The sequence below is a fragment of the Trichoderma harzianum genome, assembly GCF_003025095.1.
Source record: "Trichoderma harzianum CBS 226.95 unplaced genomic scaffold M431scaffold_5, whole genome shotgun sequence".
Taxonomy (NCBI): Eukaryota; Fungi; Ascomycota; class Sordariomycetes; order Hypocreales; family Hypocreaceae; genus Trichoderma; species Trichoderma harzianum.
The window spans coordinates 2145933-2161137 of record NW_020209253.1 but is presented as its reverse complement, the minus strand read 5'-3'; the positions used below and the strand labels follow the sequence as shown (position 1 = coordinate 2161137).

At 48.7% G+C, this 15205-nt stretch overlaps 3 protein-coding genes across 3 annotated transcripts; 1 reads left to right on the top strand and 2 right to left on the bottom strand.

Moving 5' to 3' along the window:
- The first annotated feature begins 247 nt into the window (after positions 1-247).
- M431DRAFT_507680 (hypothetical protein) lies at positions 248-1798 on the top strand. The gene is made up of 4 exons (XM_024919001.1): positions 248-554; positions 620-1181; positions 1254-1503; positions 1588-1798. Exons 1-4 carry the CDS (start codon positions 512-514, stop codon positions 1723-1725), a joined length of 993 nt encoding a protein of 330 aa, XP_024775688.1. The 5' UTR covers positions 248-511; the 3' UTR covers positions 1726-1798.
- Positions 1799-3071: 1273 nt separating this feature from the next.
- Positions 3072-7241, bottom strand: M431DRAFT_4924 (hypothetical protein; the record flags this gene model as incomplete). Its single annotated transcript, XM_024917005.1, has 2 exons — positions 3072-5369; positions 5451-7241. 2 exons carry the CDS (start codon positions 7239-7241, stop codon positions 3072-3074), a joined length of 4089 nt encoding a protein of 1362 aa, XP_024775687.1.
- A 5708-nt stretch (positions 7242-12949) lies between these two features.
- M431DRAFT_4923 (hypothetical protein) lies at positions 12950-15084 on the bottom strand (the record flags this gene model as incomplete). Its single annotated transcript, XM_024916995.1, has 5 exons — positions 12950-13567; positions 13627-14156; positions 14214-14458; positions 14512-15003; positions 15071-15084. The coding sequence occupies 5 exons, from the start codon at positions 15082-15084 to the stop codon at positions 12950-12952; spliced, it is 1899 nt and encodes a 632-aa protein (XP_024775686.1).
- Between the last annotated feature and the right edge of the window lie 121 nt (positions 15085-15205).

Sequence of the window (15205 nt, the reverse complement as noted above, 5' to 3'; positions counted from 1 at the left end):
AGTTTGTTCATCCAAGGCACAGCAGAGTGTTACAGAGAGGATGTAGTACAAAGAAGCCATAGCAGCAGCCATAGCAGCAGCCACTCACTGTATAGTATCTTTCTCGTCTCTGTAGGTATTTTAGCATGTGAAGTCCGGGGGGCTTAGCCTACCTCTAACCTAGAGCCCCAAAGTATGGGATGGGGCCTAAGCTAACATGCAAGGGAAAGGGCCATCGGAGGGTGGGGCATCTGTCAGCGTACATGATAGACTTGCCTCGGCATAAGGCTATTTGTTCGGGAGCGGTAATCTGGGGTCTAGAAGGGGACCTGCTCCTCGTAAGACTTTCTGACGTTATAAGAAGTGCAGCTTGTGTTCGTGCTTTTATTTGCGATTGACAAAGAAAGAAAGAGAGCGTTTTTTACTTGACTTTGGGTTCGGATGCTGGAATAGAGAGACGATACACAAGACAAGGAAACAGACAGGACTTGCGCAAGACATAGAACAAGAACGCGACGTCACCTCTCGAACGATGCCTTTCAACACAGAGCTCACCCGCCGTCTAGGCATTCGCGGTATGTGCCTTTCTTTGCTGTTCCTCTTGCCTTCGTCAGCTAACAAGTTCCCTCTCGTCCTCCAGTCCCCGTCATCCAGGGCGGCCTGATGCACGTCGGCACCGCAGACCTCGCGTCCGCAGTCTCCAACGGCGGCGGCCTGGGCATCATCACCGCCCTCATCTCCCCCACGCCCGAAGCCCTGCGCGCCGAGATCCAGCGCTGCCGCACCCTCACCGACAAGCCCTTTGGCGTCAACCTGACCCTCCTGCCGTCCCTCCTCCCCCCCGACTACCCGGCCTACGCCCAGGCCATCATCGACGAGGGCGTCAAGATTGTCGAGACGGCCGGAAACTCGCCCGGCCCGGTCATTCGCCAGCTCAAGGCCGCGGGCATCACGGTGCTGCACAAGTGTACTACGATTCGTCACGCTCAGAGCGCGATCAAGCTGGGCGTTGATTTTTTGAGCATTGATGGGTTTGAATGTGCGGGTCATGTTGGCGAGAGCGACATTACGAATTTTATTTTGTTGAGCAGGGCGAGGCAGACGCTGAATATTCCGTTTATTGCTTCGGGAGGGTTTGCTGATGGGCAGGGACTTGCGGCGGCGCTGGTGTTGGGAGCTTGTGGTATCAACATGGGCACACGGTAAGCTTCAACCTTGCATATAGATGGATTGCTGGAAACACCATCACTAACGAAATATCTTCGAACAAAAAGATGGGTAGCAACCCAGGAGTCGCCGGTACATGTGAATATCAAGGAGGCCATCGTCAAAGGTCAGGAGACGGACACGACGCTGTTGTTGAGACGCTGGACAAACACCACGAGGCTGTACAAGAACAAGGTGGCCACGGATGCGCTGAAAATTGAGAGGGAGAGCAAGACGGGCGAATTCTCGGAAGTAGCGCCTTATGTCAGCGGAAAGAGAGGGAAGGAGGTCTTCATTAACGGTGACCCGGAATATGGCGTGAGTTTCCCCCCCCCTTTCCTTCCAAGTTGCTTCTTGGATCTCTTATTGTTTCGCCTTACTGACAACGGTGGGGATTTATAGGTCTGGACGACGGGCCAGGTCATGGGCCTTATTCACGACATCCCGACTTGCGGCGAACTGTGTGCTCGTATTGAGAAGGAGGCGGAGACTGCGCTGAGGGAGAAGCTGGCTTTGATTGTGCCTGATTCGAAGCTATAAGGGATGAAATAACGGCATGGGTTTAGTCGATAATAATGAATGAAATAAAGTTCCCTTTTTACTGAGTCTCAACTTTATGCTACCCAGAACAGCTGCTTGTGTGTTATGACATCTCTCCCAGTCGGCATCTCAAGTTGTGTATCCAGCGTCCCGGAGATCATACTATCATAAAGATGCGGAACAAGTGTCTTTGAAGGCTGGCGCTTTGGATGTCTGCGAGTGTCGTTGCTGTCTCTGGTGTCTGCTGGTGTCGCTACCTTTTCTGCTGTCCACTACTATCACTCATTTTAGGGCATCTGCTAGAGCATGCAGGTATTAGTGAACTCTTACTGTCGTCCCGTCAGTCCATAACGTGAAATCATCTCCTTCCCGAATTTCAATGTCTAGCTCGATATTATCTTCGTTGGGAACCAGGGCAGGATCTATACTAAATGCTGCTGGATTGTAGTTGTAAAGATCTTGACATGAGTCGGGCTCTAGCGGCTGCATATGGGACAAAGTGATAGGCGTCTGTTGTCTGCTTGGCTGCGTCTCGGGTACACGACTTACGAGTCTTCAATGGCCTTGTGGCACGAGATCACCCGGGTTCGGGGTTTGGTATATACTCCACCGCCATAACGCTCATAGCTGAGACAGCTAGGGCTTGGAATCCAGAACCTACTTTCAAGACACAAAAGGTTCTCGGACGTTGCCGACATATGCTGGGATCTTCCACGAAGACAGAGAAGAATACAAAGGGCGAAGCCGCTCCGGAAGCCGCCCCCTATGTGGGATTATCGACAAATACCTAGGTAGTACCTACTAGATACAGTGAAACATGTTGAGCACCTAACTAACCCGTAGAACGCCTATTTAGCCAGCATTAGAACTTTATTATATAAATATAGTAGCAGTTACTGGAAATATGTGAATATAGTAGTAGTTACTAGAAGAATGTAGATATAGTAGCAGTTACTAGAAGCATGTAGATATAGTAGCAGTTACTAGAAAACTGTAGATGTAGTAGTAGTTACTAGAGAAATATAGGTGTAGTAGATACCTACTTGAAGAGTTAGGATTTGTAGGTGTATAACCTTGTAGGTGTATAACCTTGTAGGTGTATAACCTAACGCATACCTAGGTGCTCGTAGTCTTCCCAGTCTCGGTTTTTCTGTCCTCCGCTTGCTATCATGTTGTTGCCGGATTAAAGAAGGGCCTCCATCTATCAATAGAGGTACCTTAGACACAGAGAAACATCTTCAGAAATTACTACCAAGGTGCATATTTACATTAATACCTAGCACTTCATATACATTGCCTCGCATCAGAGTGTACTATGTGCAAAAGAATCGAAATAACGATTGATCCTACTTCTTGGACCCGCCCCATCGTGTCCTTGCCAGCTTCAACAAGAGCCAAGCCAATAGTCGGTATACTACCAAGCACCCAGCCAAGGCCGCCACATTCACCACCGGATTGTCGTCAAAATCATACAGCTGGAGGACCTGCTTGCCCGTCGTAATCGGACAGGTACCGTTTGCAAGCTGCTGCCCTGGCTTGCAGTAAAAGGTTTCATCACGTAAGGCATAGGGGGCGATCGATCGTGATGCGTATCGGATAGGCGAGAGGTAGTTGAGCGCCTTGAAAGCCTTCGGGGCGTTGATGGACAGCACACCGGCCATGGCAGTGGCAATGGAAAGGAACATGCCCATGATGTTGACAGCGAAGCCGGTATGGTTGACGATGGTGTTGAACATGATTCCAAGACTCTCGCCACAGGAGACTATCCCGAAGCAGCCAAAGACGGAGACAAAGTACATGGTTGCCGTCCTGGGAAGGCCAACAGCGAGGCACATCAAGATGCCGAAAAGAAGGCAGCTGAGAATCTCAAAAGGGACCTCGAGGATCGTGTAGGAAAGCAGAAATGCGTCCACGCTGTACACGCCATCATCATCTTCTCGATAGAAGACGTCTCGCTCGGTGGGGTAGATTGCCACATTTTGCAGCATACCAACAAAGTAAAAGGCACCGACCTCCTGTATGAAGCCCATCCAGTTCTGCACGGCGTAGTAGTCGTGATGCAGTGGTGCGAAGAAGAGTGCGAAGATGATGGCCAATCCTACGACTTGCATTGTCCGAGCCATGATGAGCTGAGGCTGCCGGCGCGTGTTGATGACGGCGCGATGCAGAAGCAGAGGCACAGCGGTGGCGAGAGAAGCACGCTTGTGGACAAGAGCGCCCAGTTCTGCTGGCGTTGAAAGGTTGGCTTTGTTGAAGGACATGCGAGAGGTGGCAGGCTGAATATTTGGAAGAGGGTCGCCGTCGTCGTTCACCACTGCTATATCACCATCCAATTCTTTCTTTTCGTCCAGTTCGTCGGTTTCAGTTATCTCTGGAAGCCTTGACCCTTCCTCCTTCTTCCATTGCTGCTCCTTGTCTCCTCCAGATGAATATCTTTTCCACTCATCGATGAGCTTTTCAACCCGATCTCTACTCTCCGCTTCTCTATCATCTCGCTGTAAGTCAACAGTAATCATATCCAAGGCAAAGTCTGCCGGGTTTGAATGCTGCGGACATTGGTATCCCTGCCTATTAAAATAATTGAGCATGTCCTTGGCGCGACCGGCATAGGCTGGGGCACCGCCACGGGCAAGGAGTAGCACGTTGCCAAAGTGTTTGAACAAATCTGATCGAGGTTGATGGATAGTTAGAATCAGTGTTCTTCCTTCTTGAGCAAGTCCTTGAAGAACTTCCATGATCGAGTTTGCGGTGAAGGCGTCCAGTCCAGATGTTGGCTCGTCCAGGAGAAGGATGCGAGGATCTGTAAGGATCTGCACAGCGATGGATACTCGCCGTTTTTCTCCTCCTGAGATGCCCTTGACTAAATCGTTACCAATCAAGTTGTCTGCACAATCTTTCAATCCCATTTTCATAAGAATCTCCTCGGCGCGGCGATACTTTTCTTCCTTGCTCATAAACGAAGGCAGTCGTAGCGCGGCAGAAAACCTCAATGTTTCACGAACTGTCAACGAAGGCAAAAGAGCATCATCATCTTGGCAGACATATGAGCAGACAGATCGAACAACCGATGAAGACGGAACTGCTCCGTTGAAAGACATTTTACCGGATGGGCGATAGTGAGTGCTTATCGAGTTGCGGAGTCGGAGTGCCATTGAGTTGAGAAGGGATGTTTTACCGCTTCCAGATGGACCCATGATGATATTCAAGGTACCGGCCTGGAAAGTCACATTAATTGGCTTAACAATAGTTTTTCGAGGCAGCTTTTTACCATTGGAAGCTCTTTTATCAAGATCGAGAGAGAAATTCTCCAGTTCAACATCGATGGTGCGAACCTCTGCAATGGACCTTGCAGTCATCTTTTCCTTTCCAGCTGACAGGTCCGTGTCTGAGACTCGTGGCCGAGCGATAGTCATTTCGACCTTAATATAGTGCAGACCAATCGCCGATAGGATGAAGAAGAAAATGACAAACGCCGCAAGGCAGACAATCGGGCGAGCAATCCAATTTCTGGGGAATCCGAGTGAGGACATGATGTAGTCTCCTGTATACTGAAGGCATGCGGGATTAGATGGCCCACCCGGCTCGGGACAGTCGTAGAAGCTGCCTTGGAACTCATTTCCACAATACGCTCCAAAGGTGTAAAACTGTGGTACTGGTGTTAGCTCATCATCCCTACAAGAAGCCTCCAGTATACGATTTTTGAGAGTATAAAAGGTGGAACTCACCGACCAAGTCACCCACTTCAACCATCGAACATAGACTGGGATGGTATCAACTTGGATGAATATACCACACGCTATGCTCTGCAGCGTAAAAGCAAAATTGGCAATCAAACTAGCACCCGGGAAGTGTCTGACTGTCACGACACATGTGAATGCGCACATGATGCAAGCAAAATGGTTGACAAAGCTGATACTGAAGAACGTAAAGAACTTGGCGGCATCGTGATCGAATCCCGCCATGAAGTATAGAATGAGAGAGAACAGAAAAGGGACAGGGAAGTCCTCCGTAACGAGTCGTGCGAGGCGTCGTGACAAGATGTAGGGTACGGCATCCACGCAGTGCTCCGAAGACTCGCGATCAAATGTCGGCATATCAATAGTCAGGCGGTATGTTTCAAACATCAAGATCAGGTAGCCCTGAAGACCCACGCATATGTAGAGGAGACCTTCCCTAGATCTAATGCCAGCCTGATCGCGACCGACATTGTAGAACAGGTAGCCTATCACGAGCCCCATGATGATGGCCTCTAAGATAGACGCCGTCATGCCAAGTGGATCTCGGTATGTGACCTTTAGGGTACGGTCTGTCAAGATGCGTACCTGGCGGAGGAATCCGGCATGAGTCGTTGCCTTTGAGTGTTTGTCCCGCCTCATCTCGGCGATGCCCTGTAGTGCCGGGAAGCGGCTTTCGCTCTCTATTCTCCATGCTGCTTTCAGGCTTTCGAGACGAGTGGAAGTGTCTGCCTCTAGTTCTGGGGTACGGTTGTCCACGGCAGCAATGTCAATAACGAATTCTGCTGGATTCACAAACGGAGGCAGCTGATGGCCAAGATCCTTGAACCAGGGGAGACATTCGGAGACCGGGCCGGAGAAGACCGGGCTTCCCTTGGATAGGATGATGAGGTTGTCAAACAGGTCCCAAATCTCGGATCGAGGCTGGTGAATTGTCGTGATGATGTTTCTGCCTTTCTGAGCCAAGGCCTTTAAGGTCCTAATGAGCTGGAAGGCGCTAGTTGCATCCAGACCGGTGGTGGGTTCGTCGAGGAACAACACGGATGGGTTCGACAAAAGCTGTACTCCGATGCTCACACGTCTCTTTTCGCCTCCAGAGCAGCCACGATGCTGGCTATTTCCTATGCGTGTGTTGGCGCATTCTTTGAGGCCCAGTTCACGGATAACCTCCTCGACGATCCTCTCGCGGTCCTCGGCGCTAGTAGACGAAGGTAGTCGGAGATCAGCCGAGTATCTTAGAGTCTCCCGAACCGTCAAAGTCGGTAGTAAGATGTCCTGTTGCATAACATAGGCGTGCCTTACGCTGTTCACACCGATCTGCCCATTAAATACCGCCAGGCCTTGTTGGCTCAATCTCGAGCTGACAACCCTTTCGGCGAGGTTGTTGAGCAGCGTGGTCTTTCCCGAACCGCTGCCCCCGATGATGGCCGTCAGAGTTCCGGGCTTGAGGTCCGCATCGACGGAATGCAGCAAAGTCTTGATGCGAGGCGCAGTTTTGAATCCGGCGGAGAATAATTCGGGATATGTGCCAGGGTCAAGCCATGAAGGCGCCGTATCTACGGAGATTGCCAGTCCCCGAATCTGAACATCAACGGCTTCGACATCGTCGAGAGATAAATTCGCTGCGCCGGCGACGGAAAAGCGGTTCCGGTCGAGCTTGATGTGGCTGATGGGCACATCGAGCGACGTATCGGTTGTGCTTCCAATCTCGGCCTTTTCAACATCTATCGCGGCAATGTGTCCAAGAGCTTCTTCCTTGCTCTCGCCAGCTGTTAGAGCCATTGCGACTAAATCCGCCGTTGCTGGGTTCGACAATGTGGCTTTCTAGCTAGTCAAAATGCGGGCATGATGACAGCTTCTTTGGGCGCTTGAGGCGCTGAGAAACGAAACAAAATGCTGACAATAATCACCTAAGGTATGTAGTTGGACGCTTCGCTGGTCGATGAAGTGCGCCAGGATCCCGGCCCACCAAATCAACTAGACAGGGCAAAGATTCTTCCCTCTTGCAGAGCTTGCAGAGAGAATATGGAAGATGGCATGGCGAAAAAGATCGATGGAAGGAGCTCATGCATGAGGACTTGATGGTTCATATCATGTTAGGCCGAGCATTTCGTTAGTTCTGTGGATCCGATCCCTGTTACCCCGACGGAGTAAAGTAAAGCACAATCCGAACTCCGTAGCTCTCTTAACTCAGTTCTTCTGCATTTATTGAGCTTTGTGAGAGGACTGATAACTGATTTACTCTTTATTAGAACGTCTACGTAATCTCCTTTCCTATGCTATTCCTATATATCACTTTAAGTCACATCCATGTCATCTAAGTAGCGAAGAACGAGGCGTAGACTAAGACTCAAAACACATAATAGCGTCGGATCTGCGGAGTACGACTCAAGTCAAGCTCCATGTTTACGCGTATTCTCATTCATTCATTCATTCATCCGTCCAGTTTAATAAGACACGATACCAAGATACTATATTTGCATTGCCCAAAGTTTAGCTGAGATATGATCTCTCTTTTCCATATGGAAGTGTCTTTACATTATCATAAATTGTTCCGATTCTTGGCAAGTATTATATTTATCACATGATAATACGAACATTGGCCAGCCTCGGCTAGACAATTTAACTAGCCTCTCCACGTGGTCTTGCTCCTACGGCTTACTACAATTGAAGCTTCCTCACATCGTTCTCAGCGAGGACTTACAATGTCTCAGCCAGCTATTCCTGGGAGGCTGGAGTACTTCATATTTTTATCAACCATGCCTTAGCCAGCAGCCAACAAATAAGGGATTCTTCAGAGATGCCTTGACATTTCACCTATACCTGCTAGTGTATCCACACATGCATATTTCTCAGGTAATATCTGCTACTACAGCTATATTTATCTAGCATCTTCTATTATAGCTATAGTTCTCTAGTATCTGCTACTATAGCTGCATCTATGTAAAATCTACTAGTATAGTTAGATTTCTCTAGTATCTGCTACCATAGCTATATCTATCTAGTATCTGGTAATATTTCCTAGTTACAAGAACAGGTTCTGTTAGGAAGAGTGACATAAATTAAAAGTAAACGAGAAAGCTGGCCATATTATTGGGACTCTTGACGTCACTGAGTCTAAGATCTCCTCTCGGTCAGCCGAATAGTCACAGAGACTGCAACGGTATTTATCCACAATGGCGGTATTGAGCCTGGCCTCGGCCTCTCTTGCTCGGTGGGCCTGGGTTGCCTTATGGCGTCCGAACTTCTTTTTGAAGTTGGTCGAAAAGTCACAGAGGCTGCAAGAATATTTGAACACAACAGCGGCCTCTGTTTCACCATTGGCACTGCCGTTAGCGTTGGCTTCTTTTGCTAGGTGAGCCTTGGTTTTGTTATGGCTGTCGAAATTCCTTTTGGGGTTGGTCGAATAGTCACAGAAATTGCAAGAGGATTTGCACATAATAGCAGCCTCTGTGCTACCATTGGCTTCAGTGTTGATGTCGATCTCGGCATTGCCATTAGCATTGCGCCTGACTTTGGCCTCCTTTGCCAAGTGAACCTTGCTTTTTTATGCTCTTTGAGACTCCCTTTGATGTTGATTGAATAATCATAGAGGTCACAAGATAACACAGCTGTACTTTGCTCTCTCAGCTAATGTAGAGAAATCGTGTTGTCCAGCTCCGTATTCCTTTATGTTTTTCAGCACCCCGTTTATTTTCCCTCTCTCTGAACTTTTGCTTTTGGTACTGGCGAGCTCGGTTTCGCATGTCCATATTCAATCCAGGCTCTAATTCGTACCGCTCACGTCGTCGCTGGTTTATTCTCCGGCGGACTCCTGGTCTCCTCAGCCACTCACGAAAGTGTTCTCGTCTTTTTTCTCCGGCCCCTGGCAGCCTCATAATCTTCCGCAATCGCTGCACTTGCTTTTCTTGCTTTTCCTTGCCCTCCAGTGACTATCGTCACTTCAGTCGCTGTCGTATTGCCTGCTTGACTTGGCCCTCGCGGTTTTGCTCTTGTGCCCTTTTCTGGGCTTCTCGTAGCAGTCAGCGCTGGCGCTGGTGCCTACCCTATCCTTTCTAACAGTAGCCACAATCTTCAGCTCTTCTCGCAACAGCTCAAGGTCGCCTAGAATATTCTCAAAAAGTGCGTTATGTATACAGAGTCCAGGGTAGGTGAATGATCTCGCGGCCAAGGGCAGTAGGAAACTAAGCTATAATCCTTCTTTCTGGACTGCATTGCACAGAAAAAGAAAGAAATTGTTGCCTCCAAAGCGATAACAAGATTCGATAGCTGAGGAGCTTCGCCGGCAGAGAGAATGGGTACTAGGTAGCCATAAGAGTATTCCTTGATACGTAATTTCGTATTTATCGGCAATGTGCTCGCGAATAAGCGTTGAAAAGTTTGTTTTATTGTCGTATTGTCTTAGCCGAGCTCAAATGTCCTGTTCAGCATGAGAGCCTGCGCCAATATAGAGGTGCGGGATGCAATCGGGTCTCTTAAGAACGATTGCATATACACCCCAACGACCGCGGGAATTAACAGGCAGCTATTTGAAGAAATGAATTGACGCTTATATTGCCGCTAATAAACGAGGACGAAACTAAATATTGGCATGATTGAATATGATGGCAAAGCTCCAGTCTCTATGCTGTCGGATTTCTTGTTGAAAACAGGATTCTTGCTTTCTGGACCAGACAAGCAAGCCCAAGTGCGGGCGAGCACTTTATTGTTAATTTATTCCAAGGTCATGGAAAAAGAGAGGCTGGTGGCGATGGAACCGGCCTTGGCATTGAGCGAATATGCGAGAAAGGATAAACCGGCCTCAGAAAAGGCGAGAAGGTTGCTTACGATCCAGCATGTGTTGATAGGCAACACTATTGCTGCCCGATTCTCGGACGCGTGTTTCCATTTCATGGCCCTTGTCGTAATGGCGTCGGAGGGTGGACGGATTGGAAAAAAGAGGCTCTTAGATCAAATCAGTACGCGCTCATCCACAATTCCAAATTAATCCTGGGAAACAGAGATGATTTTGGTCATCTCACCACCGACAAAAGGTTTCACCGGACATAATGATTGCATGGCCTTTCTGGAAATTCAGATTAGTAGGAATACCACGGTAGATGGATAGAGATTTTATTCCGAAACATACAGCATCCATCACCATTGGGTAGACGTTGATTAGCTGTCTGTAGACAACCAGCGCCGGCGTCAACCCCTCAGCCGACTGTTGAGACCTGGGAGACCTAGGACTTGGACCGAGTAATCAACTCGGTAGACGAAACAATAGACATCACGCTAGATCGGAGAGAGAGAGACAAATGCGTGAAAAGGAGCTGAAGCACAATTAGAGCAAGTGGAGGGTATAAACCCAGCGTTCCTCGGAAGAGATTAGAAGAGAGAAATGGCCGCAATGTGGGCGGCATACGCTTCACGCTTTGAAGGACCAACGAGAGCAACCTGGAGGTGGAAGGACGGTGGTGGTGCTGCAATTGCATCTTTCGATGACGCGCAATTTAACTCAACCACTCTCAATCCAACGATGAAGAGCAACCCCGTTAATCAGGAATGTTCCCCAACGCAACTGGCAATGGCTGTATTGGACGGAGGCTCAGAGGGTCCGACCTGCCCTGGAGGCGGCGCATGATAAAGCAGGGCATTTTGGCCCGGACATCACGAAAAGGAACCTGTTGAGGGAAGTCTGGTGGCCACGAGTCGCGGGAGAAAGTAGTAGATGACGACGCCATCCGTACCTATGAGAAGAGGAGACGACAGCTCTTTCCATTGGCGCCTCTGCCATGGCGACTCGGCGGCGACGGCAGGAGCGCTTGCAGTTGCACTCATCCTGTCGTATTCGATCAAAGTAGGATATCAACAAGAGTTAAGAATAATAACAAGTCAGAATAGATTTGTAGTAGCAGATACTAGAGGAATATAGCTAGAGTAGAAGATATTAGATAGATATATTTATAGTAGCAGATACTAGAGAAATATATTTATAGGAACCCATATTATATAGCCATAACTATACTAGTATATTAGACGGATATATATAGTATTTAAACTTGAAGGAAAATGCTTCGGGTAGCCAAGAGTCCGTACCGCTGAATGATTTCGACTGGCCTATGAGGCTGAGACGTCTTCTCATGCGACAATATGCCACTGTATGCCTTTCTTCCGAGGTTCTAGAACCGCGATGCCGACCCTTGGCTGAGTCCAGCGGCGCCTTTCCGTACCTTCACGCCATATGTATGACAGGTAAAGCTACTGAGTTATCTTTACCAAATGGACGTTGAAACAGCGTACCTGGATAGCAACCTTCAACATGAAGTCTTCATGACTTGCACCGACGGCTATACAGCTCAATCTTCGTCTCCCGTTGTCCTACGCCCTGCCAAGGCACATCACGCTGGTCCTCGACGAGATCACTAAATTGCGTGACGAGGTGGAAGACTACTGTACTCAGATGTACCTAGGTACTAATGTAGTGGCAGACACATCCTTTCGACAATTCACCAGCAATAGCCGGCGACAGAATGGGACGGAAATCTGGAGACACTGGTACAACAGATTGAGGAGGTACGAGCATAGTTATCAGCGATGACGACTAATGTTCAACTCCTTTAAGTCATGTTTAGAAGGCAACAGTGACTGGGAAGATAAAATTTTATCATAAATTGGGATATATTTGCTGGAACTTCCTTGCGCTTAAGAACACCCCTTGGAATAAAAAAAAAACAGTGCCGACCAGAATTTTCTTCTCTTTTTCTGCGTCCTCCAGCGTGCGGTTGCAGTATATGGGTTCTCCTGATGTATGTATATCGACTGTGTCTAAAAAGAAAGATGAAGGGGCTTCTTCAAATCTCTGGCGATGCTCTGTGAAAGAGAGGGTACTCATGGGTTTGGAAACAAGGTGATGGTGTTGATGAAGAGAAGAGGACCAAATGCAAGCAGAGGAACATTCCCGCCTCTAAATACTTTTTGGAGGAATTGTGGTGTGTTTCTCAATAATGCAACTTCCACAGCCTCAACCTTTGCCTCAACAACAGAAAGATTTTCGTTGGTTCTGGGAGGATAGTCTTTCAAAGCATCGTATTCACATTGCTTACAATGGGAACGGTGTCTTGTTATGGTCAGTGGTGGACGCGGTTATCACAACAAGTGGGATAGTTATTACATATACATATAAGGTGACTCATCTTAGATAAATTCGGGGCATGGGATGCTGTATAGCCAACGTCCTTACAGAAAACACAGCATTGGAGATTTTACATTGGTGGCGATAAAGAGATATCGCTGCCATCACTTCATAGATTCAAAGAATAAATATTTTGAAATAGGGAAGTTCATATATTCTTAATAATTCCCTCATATAGTATCATAACTATAAGGGAAAGGGTATCAATTCCCAATATCACACTACCCCTTGTGTGGTAACCAATTAATATACTCAAAATCCAATATTCACCCTTGCTACCCAAATAAATTCATAAAATTCGTTTCTCCCCTTTTCTTTACATAGCCCGCTTGCTCTCATCATCCGACGAAGCCGTGGGGGCGTGGTGGATAGACGCCCGGCGCAGGTCAGAAGCGACATTGTCGAACTCGTACAGCGGTCGCTTGGTAGCACTCCACTGGAAGAAGACGTACTTCTTGAACCACCAGGGCAGGGCGACGGTGAGCTGGTACTTCATGAAAGTGCGAACAGGCACAGCAAAGACATAGTCGAGCTCCTCGAGAGTGCGCTGCATAGTCTCGGGTACCCAGAGGAAGATCATGATGAAGGCGACAACGTTGAAGCCAGCGTAGAGGCCGAATGCACCAACGGTCTGGAGTTTCTCGAGCAGGAAGGGGAATGAGGTACTGAGCACAGCAGCCCAGAACAAGCAAGTAGCGACGGCGAAGCCCATACCAGTCTCACGGTGAGACAGGGGATAAACCTCAGCGCTGTAGGTGAAAGGAACGGGGCCTTCACCAGGAGAGTAGAAGGCTCCGAAAAGGAAGACGAAAAGACTGACGAGGCCAGTTTTGAGCTCGTTGTGGTCTGAAGAGATCAAAGTGCAGAGACCAGCAGCCAAGAGAGTCCAGAACATCTGGGGGAAGGTGAAGAGCAGCAGGCTTCGACGACCAAACTATACTGTTGTTAGAATAATTTCACCAGAAAGTTTTGTCGTTTAATTGAACAACTTACAGTATCAATGGTCCAGAAAGCGGGGAAAGCAAAGACCCAGTTGACAAGACCGAAGCCAAATGAACCGATCAGGGCTCGGAACTGGGTGAAGCCAGCATTGACGAAGACTGTGGTGGAGTAGAAGGCAATGATGTTGATACCGCACAGTTGCTGAGCAAGCATGACAGTGAAGGCAGCCAGGTTGGCACGGCGAATTCGGGGGACGGTGAAGAGCTGAGTGAATCGAGTGACGTAGTTGGTCTTGCCAACGAGCTCATTCTCAATGTCCAGCTGGGCGGAGATGTAGTAGATGTCTCGGGCCACCTGGATGGGGTCGTTGCGGAGAACGACAAGGGACTTCCAGGCCTCAGCGTAACGACCCTTCTTCATGTACCAACGGGGAGATTCGGGGCACAAGTAGATGAGGCAGAGAAGAGGGACAGCGGGAAGGAAAGGCGCGCCAAGCATCAGACGCCAGTTGATATCCTTTACGTGGTAGACGGCCAGGTTAAAGGCACTTCCGAGCAAAATACCAAAGGCAGTCCACATTTCTGAACTGCGTTAGTACAACAAAGATTTCAATATGGAAGGAAGGACGAAGAACGTACGCCATGACATGACCAAAGCACCTCGAATGGAAGCCGGGGCGTTCTCAGCAGCGTAGATAGGGACCGTTGAAGCCTTGGCACCCATGCCAATTCCCATGAGCAATCGACAGGCAAGCTGTTGTCCCCAGCTGTGGCAGAAAGCAGAACCGATGACGGGCCAGATACAGAAGTGAGAAGCGAAGAAGATGACACCACGTCGACCGAAGTGGTTGTTGATAGGATCAGAGATCCAGCAGCCAATGAAACTAGGGACAGATTAGCTAAACTCTAGATTGATACATGTGAAGGTGTAACTCACGCGCTACCAATGTAAGGAGCAGCATTGATGAGACCGACGAGAATAGCGTTGCGAGTAATGCTCTGGTCACCGATGCCATAGACATCGGGCCAGAAAATGGTAGCTCCGTTGCTACCGGTCTGATCCCAACCCTGGACAGCGGCACCGATGGAGCATGTTGCGATGGTGAGGAAGAGTCTTGCGGGCATGTGCCACTTGTGAGTGACCTCGCGCTCCAGAATATTCAATTCGTGTGCAGTGAGCTTCTCCTCGCCATCAATGGCATGTGGTTCAGCAGGGTTCTGGGCAATAAGCGCGCCCTTCTTGAGAAGAAGAGTGTGCTCCTGAAGGCCATTGCGCTGAGCAAAGGCTTCGACATCGCTCATAAGCTGTTCTCGGGGAATTCCCTTGAGGGGGTTGCGAATTTTCGCCTGGAGGTTCTGGGAATAGTCTTGTTCTTCGTGGTAGGTGACTCCCTTCTCCATAGAGGTCTCATGGACACTCTTGGATTCGCTGTATCAAAACACGTTAGTGTACATGTTGACAGAGGAAGATATACCAAAAAGGGGGGGCAACTGACTATATTCCCGACATCTTGAAGGATAGGCGGATCAGTCCGCAGATTGACTTTCTCTTGCTGGCTCAATTGGTGTAAACAGACGAGACAAGAGAGGGATCTTGCTTCCCAGCTGAAGAAGTTGAAAGTGTCGAGACA